Source organism: Lepidothrix coronata, unplaced genomic scaffold (genome assembly GCF_001604755.1).
Source record: "Lepidothrix coronata isolate B3197 unplaced genomic scaffold, Lepidothrix_coronata-1.0 Scaffold5, whole genome shotgun sequence".
In the NCBI taxonomy this organism is placed as follows: domain Eukaryota; kingdom Metazoa; phylum Chordata; class Aves; order Passeriformes; family Pipridae; genus Lepidothrix; species Lepidothrix coronata.
Window position 1 is genome coordinate 7,681,963 of NW_016690185.1, and position 16,881 is coordinate 7,698,843.

Below are 16,881 nucleotides of genomic sequence, written 5' to 3' on the forward strand. Positions count from 1 at the left end.
GTAGATACCTTCTTCCCCTCCGTCCAGTGAACTTAAATTCTAAGGTGTATGTAGCCTTTGCATTTTGTATACTGGCAGATTTAGCTGCTGCATTCTTGTCACAGAACACTTAAATATTCATGCTGCTTTTAATTTTAGTGCTGAAAGACTGTAGTGGATATGATGATGCAGGAATTTGGGTTCAGAAAATGGAAGACTTTTTAATGTTTCGGCTACGTGTCAAGATTTATCAGCCGGCCTCCAAAGTGAGCAAAGCTGACTGGAGTACTGCTTTAAATGATTTATTTCAGTAAATACACAGCCAGGATCTTTGAATGGCTAAGCATACAGCTGGTTTCTGATATCTAGAATGGGGCTTGAAGTGTTGTTTATTCAGAATGAGAACAGGTATTCTAGATATAGAGTACTGCATTTGACACATATATACACATCAGCAGATTTCTTTGCCTGATTTGCCAAAAATTAGGGTAACAAAGAAACATGTTAAAAATGATATCATGGTTATTCCAGGTGGGATTTATTACATTTAAGGGAATTTAAATGAATTATCTGTGTATTTCTTATTTCCCTGTGTGCTGGCAGTAGGCAGCCCCTCTCTCCATTGCCAGCATCTGACACACTAATTGGTCCCTTGCTTGATCTGTTTTCCTTTTTGTTTATGTATAGCTAATTCTAGTGCTTTCCCTTTTTAATATGGTAACATCAAATTTGCTCAAGGTCTGTGAACTAATGTGGATTAAAAGTCAAGCAGCAGCAGCTCTAATACATAATTGATCTACCAGTAGGGCACAAAGAACTGATTCTGGTTCCTAGATAGAAAATACCTTCCTTTTTTTTTATCCTATGCTGATAGTCTGAGCTTTTAAATCTGTTTTAATTTAAAGTAAATAGGCTACTGGAAACTAACAAATTATCCATGTTCATAAATTATTTAAGAGATGAATTTGATGTTAGAGGCATAATGATTTTTAGACACAGACACACACTCTATTTGACATGTTCCTTTTAGATTTCAATGCAGTTCTGTTCGTGGGCAATTGAAAATATCCTATGTCTAGCAAATGTATATTTTGGGTCTGTATTTGTCTCTTTCTGTGACCCAGCATCTGTTAGTACTTAACAGAAGATTTTGGTTGCTTAAACTATTTCTACAGGTGCAAGAGCTTTGAGACATTGCCTCCAGATACCCTCAACAACAGCATCCCTTTGTGAATGGACAGGCTGTAAAACACCATGTCTGCTCACATTAACATTGGCACTGATTTTGCTTCAGCTCGTCATATGTCGCTTTTCTTAGTTACTGAGGAATGACTCTTGACTGTTCAGTTAAGCAGAAGGGTTTAAGGTTTAATGTTAATGTTTAATGTTAATAATGTGTAATATTCTCACTGAAGTGAGGAGTTTCGTATTTTCAGGCTCCTTTTGAGGTACACATGGCGGTCAGAGCAGAGGTGTTTACAGCTGTAGCATGAATGACAGGTGGATGACGGTTTCACAGCTGTGAGACTAATAGCATGTATGTGCCGGACAGCATGGCACAATGCATTGTATGGTGCTAATGGATGGGAAGTAAGAGGCAGCCAACAGGGTGTCTCTGCCTTCCATTAAGTCCATTCACGCATACCATATGTCATCATTCCTCCACTGGAGATTTAATTCTCTGGTTAGTGCCAACCACTAGCACTGCAGTGACAATAATATAGGAAAGCAGAAAATTTAACCCATGCTGTAGAAGAGGGCTGCAAATCAGAATGTGGCCAAATCAGCGAAGTAGAATGGAAGGAGAGGGAAGAAGGATCTTTTTGAGCACATACTTATGCTGTCTGTAAAAAACAGGTTACATTGTTTTAGTATATTGCATTGTACTTAAGATGCTACAATTTGAATAATGTTTTAAGAGTAGAGCAATAAACATTTTACAAACTCTAGTTACAAACATCTGAAGATGGTACATATGCAAAAGCAGTATCTTTTGTTAATAATACTCTATTTGGAAAAAGACGCACTTTCAGATGCAACTGCCCTTTATAAGGTTGGTAGGGATAGGAGCATAGCAGTAAATTGTCAGTTTGAAAATGGAAATTGAACTTCGTTCTTCTTTCCTGGAGGTTTCGTTAATGAGTGAAGTTAATATGAGTGTTGCTGAGTTTTCCTGATCTGTGAGATGCCTGTATTGTCCTCTGATATCACTGAAAATCTGGGCTCGTGGGTGTGTGTTGAGCCAGAAATGGGGGAGCAGCTCATTCCCAGCCTTTGTAAACTGGGCCTGTTCACTGCTGTGCAGACAACTTGGCAATGGCTAAGTTTTGTAAATCTTGGTTCAGAGAGTGTGATGCATGAAGTGTCAGGGTTTTCAGGAAAGGCAAACCTTTGTTTAGGTGGAGTAAGCCATGCACATTTTTGTAAGCCACTTGTGATGAGAAGATGAATGACCTCAGGCAAGCCAAGAAGCTTGAGTACATTACGTAGGGTAAATATTAACATCTAGCTGCAAATCAGTTTTTTATTTACCTAGAGAAGTCTGTCATCACCCTGGTTACTTTGGCTGGTGATGAGCTTCAAAAATAGCACAACTTTGGGAAGTGATTTGGAAAATACCAGCTAAAAAGACCCAATTTAACCTCAGTGATTTTATATTTTTCATCAGTGTCTGACTTTTTCAGAACTATGTGGTCTTACGTGGTTTCCTTATGTCGAGAAGGACCTTCTATGTTTGAGTTTGTTCCCCTGGCCTTTGGTCCTATCACTGAGCACCACTGAAAAGAGCCTGGCTCCGGCTTCTTACACCTACCCTTCAGGTGTTTATATAATAATAATGGCCAGTCTTCGCGAGCGAAGATTTGGGAAAGGTCATTAACCCTTCGAGCCTGCGCAGTGGATTTTTTAGGTGAGACACAGCGTGCGCTGAACTGAGCCCACCCTTTAATCCTGAGGTTCATCTGCCGGGGTTGAGCAAGCTTGGACAGTGGCAGTGAGGTCCCCAGGACGTAGGTTTGTTTAGAGTGACCTTCTCTTAGATGGATTGCCTTACAGGGCTGACGAGCTCCATCTGCCCGGGGGGCTGGGAATCGAACCCGGGTCGCAGCGGTGAGAGTCCTGCACCCTAACCACTAGACCACCAGAGGCCCCAGGTGTTTATATACATTGCTGAGATTCCCCTGAGTTTTCTCTCCTCCATGCTGGACATTCCCAGCTCTCTCAGTCTCTGCCCATATGAGAGATGCTCCAATTCCTTAGTCATCTTTGTGGCCTTTTGCTGGACTCTCTCCAGTATGTTGCTGTCTGTTTTGTCCTGGGGAGCCCAGCACTGGACACAGCATTCTGGACAGTTTCAGAGTTCAGTTTTTTCCTCTGTGGAAACATGTAATTACATTCGCATGTAATGTGAACTGAGGCTACTATTAATTTGTCTTACTGAAAAGAGATTCACTTGGGTTTTCCACTTTTATCTTATCAAGAAGAGATCTGCATTTCTGATTTTGAGCTTCCAACTCCTTGGATATGAATTTTCAGGAGTTTCGAAATTGTGATTTTAGGAGAGAGCCTGCCATCACATTTCTTTGTTACTGGCATATCCTGATAGCACAGTAATCATATTAGCCTTGTCCTAGATATTCATGATAAACCATGTAACTATTTATTTGTCCAGTTGTTGTGAATGTCTGTTTTTACTGACAGAATTTCCTCTGTAGCAGCTAACACAGAGACAGCCATGTTTGTATGGCTTTACAAAGACAAGGGGTTAATGTCTGAAGTTAGACTTGAACAACAGTGATTTATGGTCCTCTAGAGTACTAACTTGAATGACAGTTCTCCCTCAAACGATATTGAAATTCCCCAGACTCCCAGGTGCATTTTACGTCTGTGTACCACTAATAGTGGTTCAGGAGTGCAGAAGAGGGAAGCTGAAGTGGAGTTAGCATGTAGGAAACCATATCTTTTCAAGCACCTTTGTAAAGATAAAGTGTAGCTGAGCAGTTCAGACTGAGGCTTTCTTGAAGCTGAAAGGCTGACATAAATCTTCATTCTGTAATATGATAAAGACATTTGAACACTTTTTGGAACTGGAAATAGTTTTGTACTGTGGGGAACTGACCTCTTGAAACTATGTATGCTGCATAGTTCATGATACCTCTGTTTTTAATAAAATATAATACTTATTAATGGATCTCAAGTCAGTTATTCAATTTTCTCAGTAATTTAAAGCTTAATTATACTGCATTCTGGATGTCAGTGGCTATCCTCAGCTGATTTTTCTTAAATCACTATCCTCCAATTTTACGGTTCAATTCAATTCTCAGGACTCTCATTTGCATGGAGTGACAGATTAAAATTGGATGGCTAAAATGATTACTGCTCTTAGTGCCTACTGCAGTGATGGAGGTTGATTCCTCCTAGTATGAGAAAACATATGGCTCATGAAATAACTCTTGAAACACTAGTTTTCAGTTTATTGTATTATTGTAAATTGAAATTTATAAAAGGGTAGTCCAATTTTGATGCAACCTGTCTGCAGTTTTGGAGGAGCCTTGGAAAATAAAATTGTAGGCAACAGTTTAGAATTTCTCCATTTGCAGGGGAAAAAAGTGAATATTCTGGTAGAAGAATTGGTGTCTTTTAAGTCATTAACTTGTTGGCAATGCAAAGCTATGCAATGTTATTTGAAAATGTGCATTTTTGCCTCTGTGCAGTATCTCTGTTCACCCTGTCCATCTGCAGACCTGTGCACCCCATTGTCGTGACAGGTTCAGATACAGCTTCTTGCAAATTTTGACAGAAGCCAATCCTGAATTGAAGATCCTTAGGCTGGCTCTGGTTCTTCTGGGAGATTGTCACTTGGGATGATATACTCAAATTACATGGAAGGCATAAGATTTGGTATTTATTTACCCTATTTGAGTTTAGATCTGCAAAATCTGTCTTGACATGTGACTGTAAAACCTGAGCCCTCCATGTAGGAATACTTTATAGTTCTCTTTCTTTGCCCTCCTGTGCAAATTTTGAAGAGGGACTAGAGAAGGAACAAGATGTTTATGTTTTTCCCTTGTGCATCATAGTAATTTCTTGATATCTTTCCCTGAATTACTTTTTAATTTAATCTCTGCTGCTCCTCACTTTTATCTTATTTCTGTGGTTTCTGCCTTGTCACTGTTTCCTTCAGTCCTTGTCTTTACACTATCCTAGAGTTTCCCTTTCTTCCTTCTGCTATGGAGAAAATGTGAGGTAACACAAGAGATCACATTTAGGTTGAATAAAACAGAACAAATAACTGTAGCTCCCCTAAGGCAATTCTAGATAAGATGCTGTTTAGCCTACTCACATTTGCAAGTGGTCAGGCACAAGGAGGAGGGTATCTGATAACTACTGATGTTCCTCTTTGAAACGACCTCAGGCCCATGGGGGGCTTTCTGTGTGATGAAAAGCATTATGACAGTAATCCTGTGGTCAGCAGTTGCGACAGAGACCAAGGGCTGTTTGGGCATCAGGACAGTCTCACTGACTAAAAGAGGGTGACTTCAGGATGAGGGTGGTATAAGCTGAGATGCTAGTGTGTCATTTCAGCTCCTGCTATACAGTCCCTGGCCAAAGACTTCTGCCTTGAGGAATTTGAGTATGTAATCCTTTATGAAGAGTAATTTTCCACATTATTTTTGTTCCACCAGTTTATGAAAGTATGCACAGCAGTTAGCAGTATAGTGTTTTTTTCAATTTGTCTGTAATCTTAATCTAATAAAACATTCACAAACTGCCTGGAAAACAGACTCCTTTTTTTTTTTTTCCCTGTGGGCATTTCTGTAGAAGAAATCACCTTCTGATAATTGCCTATTGTAAAGAAAGATTTTCATCACAGGATAGAAAACAGTGTAGACGAATCTACTTCTGCCATCTTTCTTACTGTTTTTATGGCTTTGCTGATTTGGAAGATAGCATCAAGCTGTGCAAAATTTTGGGGTTTTTCCCCTTTTTTAATACTTCACATTCCAAGTGAAGTGTTACTTAGAATTAGAAAGAGACAGTGTTGATAGTTGAAAACAGAATTGTCCTTGGAAAACAGCATTTTTCATTTCCTCTTCAAAATTAAAGCCTTCATTTTTCAATGTTCAAACTAAACAAATGAGCCAAGGACCAATGCCCAAAACTCCAAGTCCCTTTCAAAATGAGCAAAAATTGCTAAAATAATTTCACAATTTCTGATTAAACCTTTAAAAAAATCAGATCAAAACCTATTGAAGTTAATTTGCAAAGTGATAAAATAATTTCAAATTAAAATGAGAAGTTTTATGCAAAATATTTTCTTTATCAAGCCCATCTAATTAAAAAATTGAGAGAGATATCAGCCCTTTAATCAAATAGTGGAAGCACAAAATCTCCATAGATTTTAAATTTTATTATATTTATATATAAATATGCAGACACATATGGTCAGATGGCTTTTAAATCCCACCTAATTAATTTAAACAATATATGATTTTTATGGGTAGTGTATTGAAATGAAAGATGGAAGATTGTTTGAAATTAAAACAGATACTTTAGTAAAAAGAGCAATATCATCACTGGATGGATATCATCCTTCTTCTCATCCCATTTAATTTAACATTTCTATATAAGCTGTAGGAGAAAATGACTAACAGAAATGAAGAGGACTGCCAAAAGTCAAATTGCTTCACTGAAAGCTTCTTAGTAAAATGACAACATCCAGTTCTAGATAATTACATCTTATTTTGTAGGAATGTCAGTGAATGATGTTAATTTGCCTTTAGGTAGTGCACTTTTGGTTGAACACAGTAACAAAAATTTACTTGGGCACTTTTTGTTTGTCTTAGAAATGGTTCAACATTGTCTAATAAAAATGAAAAGCTCAGACTAGGAGAGAACAACATCATAGTCTTATAGATGGAAATCACTAGTGCAGCTGTTCCAGGGATCAAGCAGAATTTCACCACCATCGAAACCTTAGATTTCTCTTTGGATCTGAACCTTAAAGAGCCTTAGCAGAGACGGACAGAGGAAAAGTTTTCTGTTGTTAGACAACCTGAAGCTTAGATACCTCATAATTTACTAATTGGCTCAAAATGAGTTAAGGTTACTTATTGATCCCCAACCAGGCTTGTTGAATGTTTGATGATTCAAAGCTGTCTACCACTTTCCAGTCTAGCTGTGTTCATGGTGAGCTTTCTGTCAGTTGTGTGGGTGTCAACATTGTCCTTTATTTTGAAAGGGTCTTTCCTCACCTGTTGTTTATTCTCCCTAGTGTGTTATAGATAGCATCTGTCTTTCAGAGTTTGTTTTCATAAACAAAACAATCCAAATTCTTTTAGACTCCACAGATTCACTTTCCAGTCTCTTAATAATCCTGTCCTCACCACTGGATAGGGTCCCAGTGATGTCTCGGGCACAGGTGATCAGTCTTGACACACAAGTTATTTTGTTTTAAGACATTGCAATTACCCATGTCGTGGACGGATGCTGACAGGAAGTTTAGTATTAGGAATGACTTGTTCTTTCATGTGTTCAGTGAAAGTTACAGCTTGGGAGCAAGACAGGTGTCCTTTCCTGATGTGGACAGCAGTGACTCTTGATTCCTCTTAGTACTCTTGGAATACTAAGGAAGTGAAATACTCCTTCTAATCAGTGCCTTTTCTTTCCGTGCTTTTCCGTATTAACATGCTAAAAACTAAGTTTAGTCATGCTGCATTTTGCAGCAGACATAATGCTTCAGTTTCTTTCTAATGGATCTTTCTATTATAAAGATACTATTTTATTTCATCATAATGACTTTTTTTTTTTCTCCATGAGGTGCTTGACTTTTTGGAATAGATGAAGGAGAAGTAATGTAGTATCTTAAGGAATAATTCTTAAGTCACATTTAAGATATTTGTACTTGCATTTTTTGTTACGAGGATAAAGTTTCTGCAGTTTTGACTTTGTAACCCCTTGTCATCTACAGGTGCTGGGGCCTGAATTTGTCACAGCACTCAAGTGTAGCCTTAAGTAAAGTGTGTGTGTTCATTATATTTGTTTAGACTGTCCTTTGAAAGATGTCTCTAGGCTGTCAGCCAACCTCAAAAATAACCCCAGAGAATATATGCCCAGGCACTCTTGCAGTGTTAGTAAGTGGCAAGGTGGTTCCAGATGGTCTGTTTGGAGGGGATATGCAGCATTCTTGTAAGGCTCTGATGTGGCTGGGCTCCCAAGGCACCTTTGGGCGCACAGTGGTCCCAGCAGTTTCTGAGACTACGCTTCTAAGAGCTGTGCAAACAAATTTGACTACAATACTGACTTTAGCTAGGAGGGCTACTTCATTAAAAGTAGACTTCAGAAATTTAAATGTAGACATGATACCCAAGGAGTAGAGAATGCTGTGGACTTTAAGAAGTAATTTAATTTTTTGCATTTGGTAAAGATGAAAAAGGTGGGTCATGTTTATTATCCCTATGATAACAGTTCTGAGACCACTAAGAAGACCTACAGTGGTTTTTGGTAGGAATTTGGCACTTTCATCTCTTAGGTACTGTTGAAAATGTCATATACTGGTTTTGCTGTTACTACATGTGCTGTAAGAGTTTCTGCTGGCCACAGTGGAGTATGGGACCTTCTGTGAAACCCTGAGAGCTGGCTCAGGTGATGGCCAAGCCTAGCACAGGATGCAATGTGGTGCCCGGCAAGTAGGAACCTGGCTTCTTAGTATGTGCCAAGGCTGGTAGCAAGCAACAGCAGCTTGGTCCTTGGAGAGGAAGCAGGTTGTATAAATGGTTTGGCAGAGAGATAAAACTGCTGTGCTGTGAGTCTGTAGAATCATATCATAAGAGATGGAAACCTGGTGAGGCAGTTTCCTTGGAATCATTCTCCAGTGGCGGCCATGCACTGGTAGTCACCCAGTCACGCAGACAGTAGTGGGGAGGTCTGCCTCTTTCTTGGCAGCTATTAATTGTGACTTGTAAGCCTCATATCCCAAGAGCTGTGGTCCATAATAGGAGCTACGTGCTTGCCTGTGTCTATGGCATGGCCATATCCCAAACTGTGCTCATCAGAGACCCAGGAAAGTTGTGTTCTGCTGCTTAAACAGAGGTTACAGTGAACACTAAGAAAAATCCACTCACTGTGTATATATAATTAGTTCTTTTTAGTGGATTGGTAATAATCCATCAGATTTATTACTTTTCTAGTCAGAAGCACAGCTTACTTCATGGCTGATCTCCATTTCTTACTGTTTTCTGCCAAGGGATTCCTTTTATTTAGAATTCATGTGATTCATGGGTTACAGGCTCTTCTGTTGAAATACAGTATGTCTGCAGAGGCAGTTGTGACTGCCACCATGCTTGTTATCTAATCTACATAAAACCCCACAAGAATCAATGATTTGAAAGAAATTCCTACCTGCTGTTGGTGTAGGATGGCCATCTGTCTGGCAAATCCCCATGTGGAAGTCAGATGCATCTGAGAAGAAACAGAAAACCTTCTGACACCTGTTTCTCCAGCAGATGTAGATGCTTACTCTGCTTTTTTATTTTCTCACCAGGTGCTTTTGAGATTGACCTTTAGATCTACTTTCAGCAGCTTTTGCATTCTAGTCCCAGCACAGTGTACAGTGGAGGATCATTCTGACGAAATCACCCTTTCTTTTTTTTGGCACAAATTTTGGGGTTCCTAATTACACCTTAGGAACCGCTCCTGAATCTGGGCACCTCAGTTCAGTTACGGGAGCTGATAAATACCCAACTTCTTTAGTTCCAGAAAATGCTTTAAGAATTTCTGAAAAACACTCAAACTGGCTTTTAAAATCAAGTGACATCTTCTATTTGAGAATCATTCCACATATATCCATGATCCCCCATGTAACTGGTTTCCAAGATGCAGGAAAGAAAAGCAGAAGTGTCAAAGTGGTCCTTTCTAAAGATAGTCCTTTTGTCTGCTTGAAATTTTATATCTTTATAAAGATGCAGAGCATTCTGAGCCCACATTACAATACAAATACCTTTGGCATTCTGCTCTGAATCTGTGTATGTACATGTCTGCCTACTGAGATCTTCTTATTCACAAATTATCCTCAGTTTCTTTGTGACTCTCAGCTCTGCTGAGACTTCTGTACCTCTAGTGTGTGCTCTTTTGTGCATGGTACACAGCATGGAGCAACAGACTTCCTTGCTGGAGCAGCAGCCATGATAATCCAAATAAACACAACCTTCTGTAGGTGAATTGTATCTCCTGTAACTAAAGGTTAAGGTGTCATCTACTGATTTATCCTTCTTAATGGATTTGTTGGATCACTGTGATAGGGACATAATTTACTACCTTTTGTACATCATAGGTTGTGTTCTCAAAATGGTATTTGGGGATTTACAATACTGAACAGGATGAATTACGTGTCCAATTATCAACCATCCTGTTTGACATTTAGTCAGTGCTGACAGGAATTGGGCATTTAGCAAAATGAGGCTTCTACAGCAGTCTTTCAGTAAGATTGTTTTATTTCAAGGCTGTTGTTAATCAAACATTTCTGGAGAAAAACTACAACGTAGACTGTTGATTGCATTGACTGTTGTGCTATGGCCAGCCAGATGTGAGTGGTGTGTGTTATAGTTGTTATCCTCCCTGTAAATTATTGTCAAGACATTACCTCCTTGATGGAAAATCCAGCAAGTTATTGCAATTTGAAGGCAAGTGGCATCCTGATGTAAAGAGCCTCTGGGTTAGGTGTCCCTGACAGTATGTGAAAGGAACCTTTGAGAGCAGTAAGTGACCTCTTCAGACTTCATTATTCCCACAGGTCTGAACACATTCACAGAACTAAAGAGGTTCTGCAAGTGTGCAGACATGTGTACTTTTTCAAAGTATATTCTTATCTAGAAACATTTCATGAAAGATTTCCTGTTGGAATCCGAAACTCGGATATCAGCAGAAAATGATTATGTAGCAGGCTGTGGACAGCAGGAACTTGGAGAAACTCCTTACTCTGAGGAGCCTCATTACAAGACTCGTTAATATTTAGCTATGTTTGATTGTCCTGTCTCTTCAGCAAGATATGGAAAGACTTTGTGATGGTGTTGTCAGACCATGTAGAAACCCCTCTGTTCTCTTCCCCCCATGTGGTCCTAGCTAAGGGAAAATGTTAACCACTTGTGTAACTGTAGCAGAAAATTGTGTAATCCTCTAGTCAGCATAATCCATTCCCTAGTTTGCATAACCCATCCTCCTCATTAACATGTCCTGCCCCCAAGACCCTTAAATTGTGAGTTGCATGTTCAATAAATATTCCAGTTTCTACCTCCCAGTTGGGATCAATTAGTTATTGACCTTACGATTTCCTTTCTGCAGGTTCTGCCTTCTTTATCTGACAGTTCTTGATTGGCTCTTTAGCTGGTAATATTTTTCTTGGCCATATTGTTGGTGTGTGCTGTTATGATCCTAAAACGGTATGCTTCAAATGGTGTTTTGCAGTTTGTATCTTGGCTGCTGGAGGCTTCTGTGTGGCCTACTGTCTTGTCTCCAGAGAAGGCAAAATAGGCCTATTGGCACAAAGGGCCTTGTCTGACCATTTGATTGCCTCCTTTTGAGCCTCTGATCCCACTGACCTGAAGCTGCCCTTACTGCATCCACACAAGAGGTGTGGCTGGGAAGCATGTCCTTTTTTTGTACCTGTATTGTCAAATGGGAGTTGCTGCTGCTGTGAGGAACCTGTTTTTGATCTGACTACCATGGCTGCCTATAGTGGGCCACCTGTTGAATTAGGGTTCAAATGAAAGCCATTAATTTAGTAAGTCTGTATACCTAAGAGAAGGTTCCTCACTGAGAAGGTTCTGACATAGCCCATGAAAAGGAGACATGCATCAGCTTCTCCTGTTTACACTTCTTTTCTCCTTCTTCAGTGGTGTAGCTCCAGGCAACATAGGAGACGGCAGCAGTTTATTGCATTGTTTGTGCATATGATCAAGCAGGCAAAGACAAAATGAGGACACGCGATGAATTTGACAATAGTATTCCAGGACAGAGTGGCTGCCCTCCTTAAACTGCCAAACCTTCTCTGGCATATTCTCTTGACTTAGAAATTGAAAATGCATATCAGGGAGTTATCTGCTCCTTGTGATTTTCTGCAAGAAAAAAGAAAAATCATTGCTTCAATACAGATATGCTATCCTTACATTTAAGTTCCCAGAAGGCCCCTGACTATGTGACAAGAATTACTGTCATGGATATTGCATAACAGTTTATGCATAATGTTTAATGCAGTCTCAGTTTTATGAAATATGGATAATATTGGAGACATTTTGGATAGTAGCTTAGATTTACACTTTCTTTTAAGGTGGAAACAAGGGACATTTTTAGTGCTTTTCAATGACATAGAAGAGTTGAGATTGTTACTATTAAAAATGAATAAAACCCATAGAAGTGGAAAAGAGAAAAATATATTACATAGATGGATTTTGGGCAAATCATAAATGTTTAAAGCATTTCTGGAGGTTAGAAATGCTATGCCTTTATTTGAATACCATAACTATCTCAGCACACTTCCTCACTACTCTGTCCAGGGTGTTTTGCTTCTTGGCTGGAAGGCTGGAGCTCAGTTTAGAGGATACAATTTTGAATAATCCTTCTTCTTGTTAAAGTTTTATTATTAAAATGAAAGCATTTGGAAAAAAAACAAAAAGATACTTGATGTCGATGCATGTGCAATATATGTTAAGAGTCAGCTGACTTGTATGTATTTGTTTTGTGATTTACAGGACAGCTTTCCAGCTCGATTTGGAGGAATACATTTCGTCAATCAGCCGTGGTATATCCATGCCCTCTACACAGTTATACGACCTTTTCTAAAGGAGAAGACACGAAAAAGGGTATTCCTCTGTTTAATTGTCCATTTCCTGGCAGTTGTCATCAGCAGACACATCATACTCTAACAATGTAGATATACAGGAGATATCAGCTTGCTATTCTGTGTTGTAAAGAGTACCTTCAGCTGTTTTAGAAACTTATACAGCATTATCCTTTAAGGACACAGTCACACAGTGCACTTAAACATATTTTAAAATGCAAGCACATGCTTTCTCCTGGGTGTTATATAAAATTATTGCCAACATTAGAGATTCTATTAATATTGTATTCAATTCCATTATATTTAATTTCTGTTAAAATTATTTGTGTCTTTCTTTTAAAAACAGAGATAGTGACTAGAGAATCCTTTCCTTGTGTGATTTCCTTGACATTCGCATGAGCTAAAATACTCAGCTGGTATATAATAGCTTGCAAATACTAATTTGGATGAAAGCAATAAAAGGAAATCTGTGTGCATGCGTCTGTGCATAAGCATGAGCAGTCTCCGAGACGTTTCTGAATTTGCAGCATTTGCATCAGTGCAATTAAATTAGAGTTGGTGGTGATAGCATATGATATTATTTCTGTAACAGGAAATTTGTCATTCAGAAAAACACAATCAACATCATGTACAAAGCCACTACAAAGAATATGATGGTTTTGGGGTTTTTTATGGAATCAGCTCTCTAAGCAGCTCTGTATTTTCTGTCCTCAAACACAATCTACAAGGCCACAATCATCCTTGGTGTTTAGCTGTTTCTTGTTAACAGATTATGCTTGAGAGGCCTCTGGTATTCATAAGTTTTGAACTATAGATCACAAAGCCTTTTATGTAATATCTGTTATAAATATGCAAATGAAACCCCATTTTGAAGGATTCAGTTGCACTCTGTTGACTACAGCTTCAGCAAAGAACATTGTAGTGCCAGATATGCTTGAGGCCTTTTTAACTCAAGTGCTATGTATGCATAACTAGGGAGTAAAGTGTAGCTTTTTGGGTGTGTTACAACATTAAGTGAAAGGCAGTTGGACATGGGTGCTTATCAGTTAGCATCTATATTTTTATTTAGACACCTGAATCAATGGCATATATTTTCAGAAATGCTGATTTTTTACAACTGTTTTTTGTCAATACTGAATACCTATAAGAAGTAGTCAGATGATTAGATATTGATTTACAGTTCAAAATGTAGTGTCAAAATGTGAAAGTTATGACTGGCACATAAAATTTAAAATCAGCTTTAAAAAAATATTATTAGATCCAGAACAAATGATTGTGAAAAAAAAACCAAACCCAAGAGAATTGTCTTTAGATTTTTTAAATCAGGATCATTATTTATCTGTTGTCTTTATCTTGAATTATTTTGTATTTTCTTAACATCTGGTAGATTTGCAACTGATAGCTATATTCAGATAAATGCTGTACTAGGCATGTATAAAAACAATTGCTAAGAGATGAAGCATTCAGCTGAAAAGACACCATAAAATAAATTACTTTCACCATTCATATATGTTCTTTCACAGAAAGATTAAATTCCTTTCTGAGATGGGAGAAAATTACTCGGTTTGCATGGTCATATTAATTTTGCTGTGTCCACAGCTGACTGGAAGATGGGCTGCACTAAGCAATACAAGACAAACATATATTTGGTCTTTGACTTTCTGCCTTTTGAATTTAACTCCTGATAAATTGTGCTAAGGATATAGCTGTCCAGAGAAGTCCCTGCAAGGTGAAGTGAAATGTGAATTGGTAGTGGTTAATGTCTTGTGTGCACATCCCTGCCTGCCCAGTGGGGACCAAGAGGCAGGGGACAGCTGTTAGGAGGCAACATCCTACTTTCACTTCTTGGCTGCTTCTGTTAGTCATTTAAAAAGGGTCCAGCACTGCCTTTCCTGCTGTTCAGTTGTATTATCACTTTTTGGCAGGGCACTGATGAGTGCCAGCTGGGACTTTCTTAGGCATTGTCCAGGAAAAATTTGGGGATGGCATGGACCAGTGAGCAGAACAAATGAGGTGAGCTTATTCTGGACATGAAAGGAATTCAGCCATATGGATGTGAACTGTGCCATGGCACTTGCTCTTAGTCCCAAAGGATGAATCTTGATCTGACTTATGCATTAGTCCAGAAATAGTTGCTGTGAGCTGTCGGTATAGCCGTACCCAAAAGCAGGCATTTCTTCCCACTGGAAAGTCTGCAGGTTTCTAGTGTCTGTGGCAGAAGGCTGCTCAAATCCAGAAATACTCTGTTGCTAGTGCTCATAGGTCACACATTCCAGATCTCTGAGGAGAAACAATAAACATAAACATAAACAATAAACATAAACATTGGTATACATATATATACATATATTTCATATTGATATGCAGATATATAAATGTAAAGTACATGTGAATATCAGTCTACCAAAACATTGATGGAAAATATCAAATAGTCCATCAACTATTCCCTCATTGTTGTCACAGGAATTATTTTACTGTTATTGCTTCATGTATTGTCAAGTATAAATGACAGTTACTAGTATGACTAGATTAAGGAAGAAAATCTTTCCGGTAGTGTTATCATTACACTGCATGGTTTATTATATTTATAGAATTCATGGCTGGATGCTGAAAGTCAATATATATTCCTTGATGTATATGGTGAATATTGTTTTTATTAATTATTTATGTTCTTAATTATTCACTTGAATTAATTCACAGAATTAGGGAGAGCAAATTACAAGAGATAGGCAGTCTGTCTGTTTAATCTGTCCATCTAGCTACCAGACATCAGTTCTTACCCTCCTTAAGTCCCTTGCCCTGCAAACGTTTTAAGTCATTTATGCTTTAATCACTTAGAAGATGTATGAACATAGTATGGCCATGCTTAAGGCAGAGATGATATGTGCCTTCCTCCCCCACCTCTGTTGGCCCAACACAACCAGCATATTGAAACCGTACAGTATCCTCTAATAATGATGATGTCATTTGGGCTTGGATGATTTTTTGTGATACCCCTTTGTTTTTACCTGCATGTATACATACAGATTTTCCTACATGGTAATAACCTCAACAGCCTGCATCAGCTAATACACCCTGAGATCCTGCCTTCAGAGTTTGGAGGAATGTTGCCCCCCTATGACATGGGGACATGGGCAAGAACACTGCTTGACCATGAATACGATGATGACAGTGAATGCAATGCAGACTCCTACAACACTCCTGCAAAGGATACAGAAAAGGACCTCTCTCCTAAATCCATGAAAAGGTGAGTTAAAGGTACTGTGGTCTTCTAGTTTTGCTATAAGGTTAACATTTGCCTTCCTCTTTTATGAAGCTGCATGTTGTTCCCTCAGGCTATTATATGCAAGGTCAGTTCTTTTTTTTCCCTTTTTTAAGAAGATCAGTGGTGATTAGAGACCATGGCCTTGATTATTACCCATGTGAGTTGTGAACTCAGTGCAGCTGATTATTTTGTGGTGCCATATAGGTCGTATATGCAGTACTGAGTTTAGAATAAGCTCAACCCCCTGTCCCAGCCTACAGTACTTATTAGAGAAACAGTGCTAGCTGGAGTGAGCCTTGGTGCGGAGGGTAAATTGGGGCCAATTATCCATCTGGGTGCTGAAAATAGCTCTTATCTTCCTCCATCTCATAGCCCAGTGCCTTGTATCCACCAACCTGTAGGTGCCAGGACATTTACAGCATCTTAACTGTCAATCACAGTGACTGCACACAACATGAGAAAATGTACTAAGGAGAACTAGGACAAAAATCAGTGCCAATTGTTATACTCAAGTTTGGTAAACATTCTGGCGTTCTGGTATTCTTCTCTTTGAGAAGGTACAGTATAATTGCTTGCTGCGTTTTACCATTCAAGATAAAGTATAGGAAGAGGTTAGTTACCTCTCCAGTAACTATGGAAGCAGTGAGGTTATTCACTTTAGAGGGGTGAACCTGATCCAACCTTGCCAGAGCAGTAGAAGAGAAAAGGTGATATTACAATTGTGATAGAAAAGGTTGAGCAGGGAAGCAAAAGTCAGAGTGCAACTCACAAGGAGTAGGCCTAGCAATGGATCAGAAGAGAGCAA

The 16,881-nt window shown here is 38.8% G+C and overlaps 1 protein-coding gene across 1 annotated transcript in view; it reads left to right on the top strand.

The window, feature by feature from the left end:
- CLVS2 (clavesin 2) overlaps positions 1 to 16,881 on the top strand; it is a 59,555-nt gene that overhangs the window by 29,954 nt on the left and 12,720 nt on the right. Inside the window, exons 3-4 of the mRNA XM_017829982.1 lie at positions 12,723 to 12,833; positions 15,838 to 16,058. Coding sequence (XP_017685471.1) covers positions 12,723 to 12,833; positions 15,838 to 16,058 — 332 coding nt within the window. The remainder of the gene's footprint in view (positions 1 to 12,722; positions 12,834 to 15,837; positions 16,059 to 16,881) is intronic.